Source organism: Adiantum capillus-veneris, chromosome 22 (genome assembly GCF_014529385.1).
Source record: "Adiantum capillus-veneris isolate H3 chromosome 22, ASM1452938v2, whole genome shotgun sequence".
NCBI classification, from domain to species: domain Eukaryota; kingdom Viridiplantae; phylum Streptophyta; class Polypodiopsida; order Polypodiales; family Pteridaceae; genus Adiantum; species Adiantum capillus-veneris.
In genome coordinates this window covers 79418351-79434518 of record NC_140952.1, presented here as the reverse complement: position 1 = coordinate 79434518, position 16168 = coordinate 79418351, and the positions used below count along the sequence as shown (strand labels likewise).

General features: G+C 42.1%; 1 protein-coding gene across 4 annotated transcripts in view; it reads left to right on the top strand.

Moving 5' to 3' along the window:
* Positions 1–8110, top strand: part of LOC147429649 (RNI-like superfamily protein) — a 120547-nt gene extending 112437 nt beyond the window's left edge. For 2 of the 4 annotated variants that reach the window (XM_086495914.1, XM_086495912.1), the window contains 10 exons: positions 2316–2358; positions 2728–2793; positions 2877–3103; positions 5628–5748; positions 5834–5913; positions 6016–6129; positions 6634–6789; positions 6885–7031; positions 7157–7305; positions 7387–8110. In XM_086495914.1, coding sequence (XP_086352040.1) covers positions 2316–2358; positions 2728–2793; positions 2877–3103; positions 5628–5748; positions 5834–5913; positions 6016–6129; positions 6634–6789; positions 6885–7031; positions 7157–7305; positions 7387–7511 — 1228 coding nt within the window. In that variant the 3' untranslated portion in view covers positions 7512–8110. The remainder of the gene's footprint in view (positions 1–2315; positions 2359–2727; positions 2794–2876; positions 3104–5627; positions 5749–5833; positions 5914–6015; positions 6130–6633; positions 6790–6884; positions 7032–7156; positions 7306–7386) is intronic. The other 2 variants (XM_086495913.1, XM_086495915.1) reach the window with 2 other exon arrangements.
* Positions 8111–16168: the final 8058 nt, after the last annotated feature.

The window sequence follows — 16168 nt, the reverse complement described above, 5'->3', positions numbered from 1 at the left end:
CCTTTACGTTTCCCTTCACATCGATTCCTTTCTTGCCCACTCTCCATGCACTTGTGTGAGTGGGCTCTGTGATGCCCATACGTTGTAGCAGTTCCTTCACTTCTTCATCTACATTCTCTTTGTCTTGGACTCCTGTGACCCGCACATGTAGAGCCCGATTCTTCCTTTTCTACTCTTCCTCAATGGTCATATTAATAATGGTGGAGGTAGGTGTGGTATCGGGCATCTGGGCCTTCCCTTTCTTCGCATGTTCAATCCATTTCTCTGCTTCATCAACCTTTTCTTGTGTCTTACAAAGACGTTCCGCCCATGAAGATGCCGTTTTCGATTTCTGTTCATCTCCTTCCCGTAGAGCTTTCATATGATCCTTCATGTCCTCGAGCTTCTTCAGCACCGAAGGTTGGTCGTCTCCCTTCTCCTTAGTTGTAGATTTGCAAGCCGCAAGTTCTCCTTTTAGCTCCTCGATTATTGCATCTTTTTCCCCCATTTGCATTTCCATATTTGTTCTCCATGCTTCAAAACTTGCTACTGCCTCATTGATTTTCTTTTGTGTAACGCATTCTGTTACATTTACTTCGGCCTTAATTAGGTTTCGTAATTCCGTTTTCAAGTTATGAATCTCCTCATTCTGTATCCCCCGGATCTCTCTCCTTAGTTCTCTTATCATGTCTCCATACATGGAGTTCTTGTAGCTCTCAGCGTTCGCGTACATTTCCTTCCTGATGTCATCCCTCATATAGTTTAGCTCTGATTTGAGCATCACCTGGACCTTCTCCATCATTAGCTCATCATGTATCCAGGAGGATTTCCCCACTCGTAAGGATCCTGGTGATAGTATTGTATCTCTGTTTCTCCGTTTAAATGTAGCTGTTGTTTTTTTGGGGGGTGGTGTAGCTATCTACACCCGGCCCTTCCCCTTCGGTAGGCGGATCCATCGAACCCGAGCCAAAAATGTGGGGTAGGGTATTACGGTGAGGAAGTCCTTCTACTCGTAGAAGAGATTGCAGAGAGAGTGTGTGTGCGTACGGCCCTCGCGCGGCCCTGAGAGAGAGAGAGAGAGAGAGAGAGAGAGAGAGAGAGAGAGAGAGAGAGAGAGAGAGAGAGAGAGAGAGAGAGAGATGGTGGGGGGAAGGCAGGTACAGGGCAAAGGGGACGCGTGCGCAGGGCTAGTGGGAGCAGCAGCGAGCTTGTTGCACACTCTGTAGTACCTCCAGTACATATTTAAAGGCACTGCGCCCCAAAAGCAACTGTCACAAAAGCTAGCGCTCAAAAAGCTCTGCAAGTTAAGGCCAAAAAGCAATGTGGGACTAGCTGCCACGCCTTCACCGTATGGCCTGCCATATCATCCACATTTTGCACTCCGAATCTTGATGTGAGTCGTGCCGGGATTCACGCACGCCCGCCCGCAGTCAGACTTGGGTCTCTTGATTTGGTGTGGCTCTTGTTCTGCCCTTGCTCATCTCATCTGGTCAGGAGAGTCATGCAATGCCATCAGTTTGTGACAGAGTTTTCTGGCCATTGGAGGTCCGTGAGTTAAACTTGGAAAAGTTATAGACAAGGGTTTTTCATTATAATTATTGAATGCACATGTTATAGTAGTCTATGTATAGTGAGCGCCCCAAGGTATTACAGCTTTGTGCTTGCATCGCAGGATTGGCACCATGTGGTTTGTCTTGAAAGGATATTCAAGTCATAGAATATAACCTCTTTTCTGTGCAAAAAGAAAAAAAGAGAGAGAATCTTAAGATACCTCCTGCTGGGCTTGTTGGGAAGTCCTTCAGTGCACACTGCAGGTAGCAGTGCTGTTCAGAAACTGCTGGAAGTCTTTTCTTCTCCTCCACTAGGTTACCAGGGCAATGAAGTTTTCTCCTTCTCTTTTTTCTTTTCAGTTTTGTTGGCCTTGGGCCATTCATTTCTGGTTGGATCCTGCTCTCTAGTCCGATCAGTTTTACGGCTTTGGGCCTGCTTTTGTATCTGAAGCATTGTGTATTCCCAGGGTAGCCTCATGCCTCATTCTAGAGCATCTCTAGGTGTCTTTTTGAACTCAGTGACACAGACTCTTTTTTTTTGCACAAAAAGTAGAAAGGAGAGGCTGTAGCAGATTGATTGCATTGAGAATAGACAGCCTGAGCTTGACAAGCTCTTCAATATTTGATGAATCCTGCACAAATGCCATTGTCTCAACGAAATTCTGCACAAATGTGTTTTCTATTATTGGACAATGCGCCTAGAAAAAGGATATCACTACTCTCCATGAATTTGTTATAGTAGTCTCAGGACAATTTCAAACTTTCTAACCCATGTGGCATGTGTAGGTACTTGCGTCTACGCGGAGCTCTTTGCACAATGGAGCTTAGTGTAAGTGAGGTTTGAAATATTGGGCCTTTTTGTAATTGTTGCATAGATGTTGATGACCATTAGCCAGTTCTGATGGTGTTAAATATTAGGAGAGCAAGGGTCAGTAATAACATCTTTAGGGTTTTAAGTTGTAAGACTAGCTTTAACACCATTTCGCATTGTTACTTAGTCTGCAACTGCAGTGGGAGGAGAAAGTGTCATCTATTAACCCACTAACACATTGTAGAAATCAAAAGGTAGGGTTACAAACTGATATGGCTTCCTTTAGCAATGATTCTACACATTCGCAAAGCAGTTTTGTTGGTAACAAAACAGCTACAAAAAGGAAATTGACAGCTTATTTCATTTCAAAAATTAGTTTTGTGACAGATTCTGTTGAATTCCTGCACGGATTTGCAACATATTGTCTGTTCCCATGTCGATAATGTAATCCAGGTGAGAGGATTTTTGCAAGCATCCTTTCTGCTTTTGTTTGCAAGTGGTTGTTGGTGACATAGTCATTCCTGGACTTTCATCAGGTTGAATGCCTGTGTTTGCTCTTGAGCCAAAACAGAGGAAGGCTGCACATTCTGGAATTTCAAAATTGCAGATATTCTGAGGACGGACTCCTCAAAATTTGTGGTTCTCTTAAGGCAGATGGGGAAGACCATTGTTTGTTGCAGCATCTTTTTGTCCACTCATCGAGAACCTTGTTAACAAGGCGGTCAAATTCTTCACCATTCATGTGTTTCTTGCATGCTTGCAGGTGATGATTCACCACTTGTACCTTCGCTTCTATGCACAATTTGTTTTCTTATCCTGTGTCTCAAATTCTTTTTCACAAAAAGCTTTCTGTAGTGTAACCACTAAATTCAGCACCTGTAAGAACAAACTTGTCAATTTTTGAGTGGACGTGATTTTCCCTTTTCTCAATCATACTGAGGATGCCAACTTCCTTGTTTGCATCCAGCGTCCTTTATGGTGGACAATTAGACAGATGCAGTTAAGAATTCTTAAGGATCAAGGTTATATTCTAAAGCAAAATGTGTATTTTCTGTGTCATGTGTGGTTGCTGGCATACAAGCTTGTATTGCTGTTTACTCATGTTGCAGGTTACTTTCGTAAAATAACAAAAAGTTCAGCATGTACACTTGAGATCATAACAAGCCCATGAATGATGTTATAACCGTTTTCCCTGTTTTTTGTTGGAGAAATATTGTCTCTCTATATTTAACCTTACATGCAAAACCACAAAAACAAATAGGATAGGATGTGCAAATCATCAATGAGTGGTGAACATGGAAGATACAGATAGCCAATCGTCATCCTTCCAAAGAGAGGGTGCGTGAACCAACTATTATTTCGGCCTCTTCTCTGCTTCTTTGCCCTTGAGGAGAGAGTGACTGACTAAACAGTTCGACTCTCTATTTAATGTGTATAAAGTGATCCTCCAATTTCTGAAAGAATGGGTGTATAAACTAACTATCAATTGAAGCGCTCTTTCCTCTGCTCCCTTGCCTTTGAAGAGAGGCGCCACACTCTTTCAATGCGTTCATCCTTCCTATCATAGCCAAAATCATAGTTACAGGGAATGGCCATTTTGAGGTCTCCGTTCCTTTTCCACTCCCTGTCCCATCCTCATTTTGGGTGTTAGGTGTGAGCATCCTGATACAGGGAATGGCAATTCCTGTTCCGTGTTCCCTGTTTCAATTTTGTGTTCCTGGTAACCATGGCCAGATTGCTTTGGTATGTACTAGTCTCTTATCTGAGGATCTGTACATTCAATCTCTAGCGTTTTGAAGGTTCTACAGGCGCCTCCCTAAACCAGTCATATGCATGGCCAAGTAAATCTCAAAAGTTTGGAATCTTCCCTAGCTTACGTCGGCAACTCGCATAGGAGCTAGCCAACTGCCAAAATTTCTAAACCATGATGTGCTATCCTCAACATGAGCATGATGATCTTCTGTGGAAAATAAAACCCCAGGAAACCCTTCAAAAGCCTCTGAAGTGTCTTCTTTTAAATGGTGAGGGCCCTTGTTTGTATAGGATCTGCTGCTGTTGGGAAGGTTGCAAGTCTATCCAATTTCGCTGTATACTGGAAAAAGGAAAAATTCTGTTTCAATGAATCTAGGTTGCAATTTGATGTGTGTGGAGTCAAGGAGGTGATGAGGAAAGGGATAGCATGAAAGAAAGAGAGAGTTTAATTTTGTACATTGTTGTTGCAGGGTGTAGGGAAAGAGTGCCGTTTCCCCGCCAGTCACCACGTGGTCGCAGTTATTACACTTGAGGTCCTTTTTCGGCCGTCAAGAGTCCAGGGGAGGGGAGGGGGCCAGGCCTATTTTCTGCATGCTGACATTTCAGCCACACTTCATCCCTGCCATCGCTGGTCCAGAGATTGTGCGTTCTGGTTTTTTCTTCCCTTTGCTGATGTGTCAAAGGCTCATGTACTGTGGGTTCTCTGTGCTGACTTCTCAGCTATCCAGGCCAGCAAGGTGCATGCTACATTTTTGGCATGCTGAGTTGTCAGCGATCCAGCGGTGAATGCATGATATTCCTGCTCGTAAAGGTTGGGGGTTGTGCGGCAGCCCTTCCCCACAGTACATCTACTCTACTTTCTGAGCCGGAAAATTTGCCTACAACCATCAGATGCTCAACACCTCAGCACCTCTGGAATTCTGCTCGGTGCCCTCCAATCAGAGCACACCAGATTGGTGCACACCGCACAGAAGTGATCACTGCACAGTGCACACTTGTGCTTATTGATCTCCCCCCCCTCCCCCAACCTTTACGGCTGGGAAAGGTCCTTAGTGATGTTTCCCATTAATACTGCTCCCACCAATGGCTCGCGGCCTCCCTGCCACACGCCATGCTGTCGCAGTATTACTGGGAAAGGTCACCAAGGGACCTTTCGCTACACTGTAATCTACACTGGATGGACAGTGCTGATCCCATTCCCCTTGACCCTGGACCTTGATGGGCCAGGGTGAACCAGCATCAATGATATCATTCTTGTATCACAGTTGGACTAAGAGTAGAGAGGTTTCTGGGAATGGTTTTCTTAGTGATGAAACAGATGAGTTGTCTGCAAACAGGGCAAGGACCAAGGTAGTCGAAGATACATTTCATCATGTTCTGTTGCGGTATATTGCGAGATGCACCAAATGGGATTAGGTCTACCATTTAGGAGGTCAATGATTAAGTGACTTTTGTGCAAGCCATTGGTGCAGATATTGTTGAGGCAACTTCAAATTTGTGTCTATCAAAGCCTAAGTTTCTCATTTGTGGTGCAGATATTTACGGTCTTTGGTGCTTATTGATAATCAAGTTGATCTTGTGACGGTATCAGAGTTGCTTTCGACGATCCCAATCCGCATGTCACATGTTTCTGTTTTTCATGTCAGAGAGAATGAGGTGCACGCAGCAAAACATATCATTATCTTGTTTCGCTTTTTGTATAAGCAGTTTCTAAGGTATCAAGAAATTTAACTTGATGCAGTTGATGGGCTTAACAGCACCATCGTGCTCACAATCGTTTCAAAGAAATGTTTCATTGTCGTTGAAAGCTTTGGACATGAGGTATTGCACGTTTTTCTTGTTTCAAGGTTCTCATTAAAGTTCGACCTTTTTAAGGGTTGACAAACATGCATAAGTGCTTGACTGACTGTTATGAATGTGTAGGTCCAACAATATAAGCTCACAGGATATCGAGGAGTTCCTACCGTACTTCGGTTTCATGCCTCTTCTGGAGCTCTTAAACCTCAGTGATAATCCTCTTGGTGACCGGGGTCTAAAGTGAGTTGTTGTCTCATAGATGTGCTTTGGCATTGAGGATGGGGGTGCCTATTAGAGTGTGAGAGTTTGAGTCCATGCATGCGAATCTTATATTGAAACACAGGAGGCATGCATGTGTGAGGAGACATTTGAACCATTGTGTCATTTATTGCTCATGTTTTCATCATTAATTAAAGAGTCGTTGGCTCTTCCAACTTCACTTTTGCATTAGCTTTCCTGTTGTTTTCCAACAAAAATTTTCAACTTACATTCTAACCCAAACCAAATGTAAAATAAAATAAAATAACAATTAAAACAAAAATTTATTTACAATTTTTCAAAATGTAATCAGTGAGGTGTGCATGACTGCTATTCTACACACAAAGTCGGGCCATATTTTCACAACTGATAAATTCCTGTTTTTCCAAATTGTTGCTAGTTGTAATCAGTGAAGTGTGCATGACTGCTATTCTACACACGACGTCGGGCAACGTTTTTATAACTGATAAATCCCTGTTTTTCCAGAGCATTACTTCCATATTTAGGACTCCTGAAGCTGTCCGAGCTCAGTTTGTCAGCATGCAATCTCTCTATGAAGGGAGTGTGTTCTCTTTTGGATCTAATCACCACTGTAAAGCTCCCTCTGCGAAGTCTCTCTCTTTCACATAATTATTTGGGCAGGTGAAAGGCTTTTCTTTCATATAATTATTTCATGATTTATATGTGTTGAGGCTTCATGTGGTGTTAAGGTAAAGCGTTTTTTGGGTTTCTTGTAGTTTGATGGCTAATTCACTCGCCAATTTTTTACACCATGGCATGGTCGAAAGGCTGGACATAGGAGACATAGGACTGGGTATAGATGGCTGCCTGGCTCTTCAGAGTGCATTAAATGAGGCCCCTAGTCTATCCCATTTTAACTTAAGGTATTTCAACATTTTCATAATCTCTGTCTTTAAAAAATTGTAGAATAATAGTAAATTAGACTGAAAATGACCACTCTGATTTACTTTATAATTCTATTGCTTTAAATTTAATTTCTTGGTGGCAGGGAAAATCGTCTCGGATCTGCTGGGGCTGCATTATTTAGTAAGCTAGTGGCAATACCGAATTCTTTGAAGGTAATTGATCTCAGTAGCAACCTATTTGATAGGCAATGTCTACAAAGTGTGGCCTTTCAGCTGATAAGCTTGCAAGGAGGTGAGATGCATAGCCACATTGGTACATTGATTTTTGAAGGTTTGTGGGCAGCGTGCTAAAAGCCGATCTTGCTATTTGCAGGGATGTTGGAGCTTGTGGATTTGAGAAACAATCGGGCTCAAGACCTCAAGATCTTTGAGAACATTAAGAAACCACCTCAAGTTCTACTTTCTGAAGTGGGCAATTTATATGATGATGATCCTTAATTATCTGCACGTTCACTGACAAACAGAGGGAAGGGGGCAAGCTGTCCATGGATTCCCAAGCATGTCTTGAAAGCATCTGCTCTCTGGTATTAGAGCTCAACATTACACACCTTGAAATCAATTACAGATGGCAGTCGGGATTTCAAAGCTCCACCAACCTTGGAAAGACCTAAGCAGCGTGTCTTGTAAGGATCAACAACTTCGCTTATGTGTAAGTGAAGAAGAGTACCTCCCTATCTTAAAGCAAGCACACGTGGGACTACCAATAACTGAGTAGGCATTGAGGCACGGTTCAATAGGAAAGTTTATGGCCTTCCAAAGGAGTCGTCTTTTTGGATACAATGTCGAGTTGTATCCTTTTTGGATACAAGGAGTCGTCTTTTTGGATACAACGTCAAGTTGTTATGCTTCTATTGGGGCACAAGAGAGAATTCTTACTTTTTTCCATTTTTGTCTACTCTTAAGTTGTCCTGCCCAAGCACTCGTCATGTGTGTGATCGGTGGAAGGATTGGCATGTAGTTGCTGCACTCACCTTCCTCGCATTAGGATGTGTTATTTGCCATTCTAGGAGTATACATACAAAGAGTTTCTCTATGCTTCAACTTTCTTGAGGTCTTTTGATGCTGTTGATCAGAGCTGAGTCCCCCACTCATTTTTATACCCTTTTGTAGATGACTTACACAAAGATAAAGAAAACTAGTGAAATGTAAGGGGTAAACACGGAATGGGCAAACATCCACAAGTAGTCCATTCATTACGTGAAGGAATGTCTTGCTAAGAGTGGATTTGTGCTTTGCATTTGTAGAGGTAGTGAGATAATGCTCATTTTATATTTGGTTTTTAAGGAGACAAATTTCCTTTAATGTAGAGTTACTCTTGATATTGAGTGTTTTCTGTGAATCACCTTCCATGTAGGAAGTCCAGAAAGAGGCGCAACTTTTAGGAAGGAATCGTGGAACCCATACCATATTTTCTTAAGAGTTGGAGGTAGAAAATAATGTCATAGGTTCACATTAAACCTGCTAATCTGCCTCCCTCAAAGTGAGACCAGGTGCTAATACTCTTTTTTCCTTGAGAATTACAAGCATTACAAGTTCTACAAGAAAAGGTGCATGCTACTTTGACTCTTACCTGTTTCAGCAAAAGCCTTCATCTTGTTATTCTTGCCAATCTCAACAGAGACTCGGCTCTCAGGAACATAAAGTAATCTCTAGTAATGGCCATTCTAGGTGAGCATGCATAAGATCATGGGGATGACTAAAAAGTAAGCACGTCTATAAATGGTTCAATGTTGATGCACCTATTGAAGCAATATTTGAAAAGGGTCTTTCTTTTGTAGTGTTGGGTTGATCATAGAGAGAGAGAGAGAGAGAGAGAGAGAGAGAGAGAGAGAGAGAGAGAGAAGAAAAAGGAGGAGAGATTAACGTTGTAGGAAACTATCCCAACAGACCTTAAATATCTAGCTGACGAGGAGAGTTGAGCTCAAGACCTATCATGAGAGACACAGAGAGAGAGAGAGAGAGAGAGAGAGAGAGAGAGAGAGAGAGGACATTATTATCTAATTTTGTGTGTTAGAGGCCACACAAAATTAGACAATTATGTCAACGCATGTACAAATCATGATCATTCTTAATAGAGAAGACACTATCATTTTGCCATGATTGGCAAAAGTGCCTTGATATATTGACTCTCTAAATCGATGGCTAAACTTTTCATATCATTATTATTTTTCTTTACTGAGATGACTTTCAAACAAGATATTCCAACCAAACAATATCTTTCCTAAAACAAGCGATGATGGAAAATATGATCTCTCATAATCGATTACAAACTAATCTATGCTCGCTAGAGTGATTTTTTTTGTTTAACATGGAGAGTATGATCCATCACTTGCCAAAGAGGCAAGCACAAAAGAGTGAGCCATTTAGCTTTTTACGCCCTTTTTAAGAAGCATGGGGCTTGGCTTGCTTACTAGAAGCAAGGGTAACCAGAGGCTTGCTTGCTTCATAGGTTGGCAATCCGCAGCAGCATATTTTGGGTTTTAGCCGCCAATAGATGTATGATCGAGATGTGCAGCCCCCCTCCCCTGGATTGTGACGGATAAAGAGGAATGAATTAAGGGGAGAGACACAATGAAAGAAGAAGATCCATGGATTCCAATGGGAGTCTACCCACCACAACTGTACACACCAAAACACTTCTCGAGGGTTGGGAGGAGTGGTTGTTCTCTTTAAGACAAAAACGATACCTTGAGGGGATGACATGAAGGAGAAAATATGCTACCCATCTATTCTAGCAATGGATCACCTCCATAAGAAGCCCACCATCATCTAAAACCTCGTCGTGGATGTCCACCAAAAACACTGAGGGTTGCCAGGAAAAAACGTTAGGAATGTTGGTGAAAATGCTAGGGTTACCTGTTGAGAAAAATGCTAGAACTGCCTCTCGATGAGTCCCAGTGTTCGGGAAAGATTTGCCTTAGCTTAGCCTTGAGCCGGTTGAAAATTAAGATTAGCCGGTAGCAAACCAAGGTAAAGTGAAGAAAAACCGATAGAATATACAAGAAAATAATTCAAAACTCTTGCAGTTAGAAGAATCTACTAGTGTTTTTTATTTGCATCTCGGCAAGGAGGAAACCCAACCCTCTAGGAAAAAAGATTTTCCCAAACACCAGTTGGGGCTGAATGGATGCCATGAGGAGCCCTCCCCCGCCCCACCCTCCAAATGCCCATATATAGGGCCTACACAGATCTGCCCGACCTAGCCCAAAAATAGAAGAGGGCCACTAAATGCCTGGGAAAAAATAGAGGAGACTGAGATAAAATATCCAAAGCCTCTAGGAGTCTATCTAGACATGGAACAAAGCCAAAACCCAAGCTAAACAAGGCTAAACACAACCCGACATGAGAAACCTACCTCTCATTGGCCGGACACAACCACAAAGTAGCCCTCACTCCCTAACACATGTCCCTAGGAGAAACTTGGACCGACGAGAGAAATAAGTGAACTCTAATAGGTGACCATCTTTCCAGTATGATCTGAACTGATGCTTTGTCCAACTCTCACAAAATGAGAGGACATAGTACTCAAACATGATGTATGGAGACTCTAAATCAAAGAGACATGGATCACACCTAGAGAGCCTCTTCCCTCAAAGATGTTCTATTATAGTTAGCACTTCTTGACCGTGCTAGAGGAGGATCTCATCCATAGACAATTCTACTTAGACACATATCTGCCACACAGATCACGGGTGGCAATTAGTTAGCGTTGAATATCCTCACATCAGCTAGAGATAGAGGTAGGAGGAGTTGCAACCTGCTCATACTCCCCGAGCTCAGAGGTTCTGTCAATATTGCACAAAGAGGGCGATTGAGGACAAGGAGCATTTTATCTACAGATTTAGAGTATCAGAGATAGATATGAGTCTCTTTTCATAGGGTAGCCCACCCTATGACAAATCATGCCTTCTAGAGACCAACACCAGTTCAACCGTTTTCTAGTGGAGATACATTGACATAGAGAGACAAGCAACAGATGGTTGCATATCGTCATAGCTTCCAAAGTTCCTCTCCAACCCTATTGCCACTTGTCACACATACATAAAGAGGGGTCATCCTACAGCAGGCTGAGACGGTCAGTGCTAGGAGACACCCATGAGCTCTAGGATACATAGCTTTGAGACTCCAAATGTAGTAGATATGAGAGATCCACAATCGCTGCCATTAGGCATCCCAAGAGAGGTTTGTTTTGAGGTTGGCAAACACGATCATACTTGGAGCCCTTACACCACAGCCACCCATGTACCAAATCTTATACCCCGAGTATGACATAGGATGGAGCTATTCAACTTGATGCATTAAAAAATTATACTTCCCTGAGCATGTAGATGTGAACCCATACCCCCTAGTGATAGAGATCCATCCCCTCTGTTAAAGTTATGGCATCTTAAGTGAACTTCCCAATGTAATCCCATTATTTATTTTGTCTTTTAGGTAATTATTTTACTTATTTGTCAAAGTCTGGGTAGGGAAATTCACTTAGATGGATAAATATGCAACCCATTGCCCCCATTGTATTCATCATCAGTTATAGATTTCCAAGGTTAGTTAGTTCAGGAGACTCTCTCTCTCTCTCTCTCTCTCTCTCTCTCTCTCTCTCTCTCTCTCATACTCTCATTGGTATCCACGCTTTCGCATCGTTGACTTTGACATGGTATCAGAGCCCTTGGTGGAGCTAGGTGTCGCATTGAGAAGAGCATCTCGCAGTTGTTAGCATTTTATTTTTCCCTCTTTTCCCGTGGATATTCCCCTCCATCATTTCCTCCCTTCTCGATGACCCTATGATAAGCTAGCATTTTTGCTATGTTTTAACACTAGGTTTGTGTTTGAGCCACTGAAGTGGCTTGAGCCACAATAGTGGCTTGGCACCTCTTTTATAAAATTGGCTCTAAGATTGTCTATTTTTCAAGAAACCCTGATCATAGTATATCATTGAGGTCCTATGACATAGAAGAAAATTCTAGTATAACGTTTATCCCATAAAAGTGCAAAATTAAAAAATTTACTTTTCTAAAAATAGTAAGAAGCCACAAATCTGGCTTTTAAATTTAACAACATACATGTTTTTGAGGCCTAAAACAAGTCGACATTTTTTTCTAAAAATATTATATGCATAGATTCTCATTGTATACATATCCATATATTTTTCAAAAACAAAAAATGAATGTGCTTTGAAGGTTTTTAAGGAGTCTACATGGGATATCAAAACTTTTGAGTGATTTTTGTTTAATTGTACCTAAAAGATGGCTCTTAAAAAATAATAATTTCATATGAAATTATTTATCTCTATTTTTTCTCAACTCCCTACATTCCTTGAGAACAAATCCTTGAAAGGTTTTGATGAGTTTTTTTGTGGCCTATGAGAAAAATAATTTACAAAAAAGTTGCTTATAGCCACAAAAGTGGCTCATGTTCACACAGCCCTAGTGTTAAAATGCCTAGCGTTTGTAAGTGCCCTTTAGCTTCACTAGCAACGTGCTCCCCCCCCCCGGCCTGCATTTTGAAACGTCCGATTGGTGGCCACTTGGCATCAATGACGTCATTTTCTCCTTGCAACAACGTTTTAGAATGTTGTATCCAACCAAGGGTCTTGGCGTTGACATCGACCTCCTCCCCTTGTGATAGCGTTTCAAAATGCTGTCTGTCGACAACCACCACCCACCACCCACGCGACCCTTGCTTCATGCTGTGGAAGATGTGCTACTAAAAGCATTTTAAAATGTTGTTAGTGTTTAGCCAGTAGAGAGGCTTGGAGATCGAATGGGCTATGTCGAGTGCCATCAGGAGCGACTTGGAGGTGAGGCGATTGGAGCTCAAGAGAGTAACATAAAAGTTTTGAGGAGAAGCTTGGGAGAAGTAAATTGTGGAGCCCATTACTTTTGGAGCCCTAAGTGCAGAGTGTGTGGTGCAGCTTGGAGATTGTGCGACCACCTCTTGGAGTGCAAGGACTCCCAACTTCCAGATCTTGCAACTTCAATGTGGCACCCCCTTGCTCGAGTGCCAGCGACAAACTGAATGGCCATAACTACGACCATTGGAACTTGATTATGCGACCGTGGTTCTCATGGAACGGCTTATGGGACATAGTCAACGACTCAAAGCCCCGTCCTACATGGGATCCCAACAATAGGTACACCCGCCTTCAAGGTGACGAGTATCAAAAATCGTGTGTCGATTGGAATTGTAGTGTGAAGGCAATGTCGGCCATTAGGGAATCTCTTACAAAGGAAATTTGTCCAGCCATTTAGACTTTGAAGACTGCCAACAATATGTGGTTCAAGCTCGTTGGAGTGTTTGATTGGGATTCTACGATGCGAGCAATCACCCTTCTTGGACAGTCATTTGCCATCAAGTTTCCACGTGGAAGTTCCATGCAATCAATTCTTATGAAGGCTAAAGCTATTCATGATTAACTATCCGCTATGAAAAGTGCATTAACTAGTACTCAATTAGTTTCTTTGGTTCTCGCGAAGTTGCTTGAGGCATACAAAATGGTGTCTAGGACACTTCGGTTACAAATCACAAAGTAAAAGGTGGAATTCGATGATCTCAGCTCTTTTCTCATTGAGGAGGAAGCCTTGTTGATAACTCAAGGCAAAATTCAGATTCTTGACAAAGGTATGGAAGCACTTTCTGCTTTGGATTCTAGAAAGAAGACCAAGAGCCGTTGTTACAACTGTGGAAAGCGTGGTCATTTGTCTAAAGATTGCAGATCCAAAGACAAAGTCAAAGGCTCTAAAAATGACAAAGGCATGCATAATGAGGAAAGAAGTGATAGTGACTCAGGGAAGGACAACAAGGAGAATGCTAGTGAGGTGGTGAGTAAACTAGCAAGGACTCTCGCCTTCTAGTCAAATGGAGACCGTTGCCGCCACTAGCTTCATCCAGAGAGAGTCTTGTGAGTGGCAGAGACGGGCAAGAAGTGTTCCCTATAAAAAAATTGGACCCTTTTGTTTATCGATGTTTGAATGCAAGGCTTGGAGTTTAAGGCACATACATCTGGTAGGGAACCAATCAAACGCATCTAAAACACTATGGATGTGCGCACCAATGCATTGTTGTTGTTGGTCAGATTATGACAAGATGTGTTTCAAAGTTCATTATCTTGGAGTATTTTGGACATGATGTGTTTACAATTCACAAATGGGGATTTTTGGACATAGTGTGGTCTACAATTCAATTTTCTAAAAGGAAATCGATGGTCAAAATGGAATTCTTCTAAGGCACAAAGTTGGGGGTAGCAAATCCCCGAGGTGTACCCAACATGACCGGTGTTGCTGGGGCGTCCATGGTAGCTTCTTCATTGACTTGGTCTCACCATTTATGTCTACTATGAGCTATAGAGACAATGTCAAAGTTATTGTATCTCAAGTGAATTGCCCAATGTCCCATTGTTTATTTTGGCTTTTAGGTATTTATTTTACTTATTTGTCAAATTCAGGGTAGAGCAATTTACTCATATGGGTATATATGCAACCCATTGTTCCCATTGTATTCATCATCAGTTATTTATTGCTAAGGCTGGTTGGTTTAAGACTCTCTCTCTCTCTCTCTCTCTCTCTCTCTCTCTCTCTCTCTCTCTTATACTCTCCTTGGTCGCTATGGTTTTGCATCGTCGACTTTGAACCCCTCCCCCCCCCCCGGCGTGGCATTACCATATGACCACATTGTTTTACTTTATAATTTTGTCCTTTCTCAATAGAGGGAGGACCCTTGGTTTATATGAGTAGGTGACGGGGAGAGTACAATGCATAGTTACAAGGAATTACCATTTTTAGCTCCCTGTTCCCAATCTCCCATTTTAGATCCCCGTTCCGTGTTTCAAACATGAGTATCTCAAACAAAGAATGACATTTCATGCATGTCATTAGGAAAAATATGAACCCCAAAAGGGCCTTGTAAGGATCCTTAATTTTAAGAGATTAAGGCTAAAAATGTGTGTGATTTAGGAGACAATGCCACTGAATGAGGATATTCTCATAGGATTTTTTTAAAGGTTGCCATAGGCTTTTTGTAGGCTGAAATAGAGGCTAGGGAGGGAGGATAGGTATATTCTCTCTCTACCCAAAAGAGTGGTGGCCCTTATGAAAATAACTACCCTCCCCCCTTTCTTTTGCCACATCATCAAGGGCGTTCATAGCCCCAACCCAAAAAATCAAAATTTTCAAAAAAATCCAAAAAAACTTTATTTTTACTCAAAATTTCTCCCCAATCTATATGTATACCCAAAAATCAAATTTCTCTCTCAAAATCTTACTATTAGACCTGCAAAATGTCAAAATTTTCACCTTTTTTTATTTTCCTCCAAAATCACTCTCCTCTCTCTTACTCCTCTCCCTGTCTCTTCTCTCTCCTACTTTTCAGTACACACTCTTCCTCCTTCCCTCTCCTTGTTGCAGATCCACTCCATAGCTTTGTTGCAGCTCTCCTCCCCATAGCACTCTTAACTCCATAGCCCTCCTCTCCACTCCGTAGCTCTTCTGCAGATGTGCATCCTGTAGCTCTCCACTCCATATCTCTCCTCTTCACTCCATAGCTCTGTTGCAACTCTCCATCCCATAGCTCTCCACTCCATAGCTCACCTCTTCACTCCGTGGCTCTGCTGCAGCTCTCCATCCCATCGCTCTCTTCCTTGAGGCTTGGTTTATTCCCCTTGCCATGGAGCTAAGTGACATTACAAACCTCCCATCCACAACAAGATCGTCAAGTTTGAAAACGATGTCTCTACATGTTCGGCTGCCAAAGGACTTTGGACCCTCAAAGCGTCATTACTTGCAAACTGCACAACAACGCCGTGGTGCATGTCACACCAATGTAGTCCTTTGAGTGCATTATTGCATCTACCCTAATGATCCAACCATCAATGTGTATCCAACATTCAATAGCCTTGCTTCATTCATTCTTACAATATGTAGGTAGAGGGGAGCAAGATCTTCTTGGATACTGCAAGAGATTGTCAACTATTGGAGCTAATAGCACACAATTGTCTTTGCATCAATGTCAACTTCTTTCCCATATCACTAGTGGATTGCACAAAAGAATCATTCATGCAGAGGAGGAAGTGGAAACTCTTAAGCTAGAAGTGGAAGTGAATG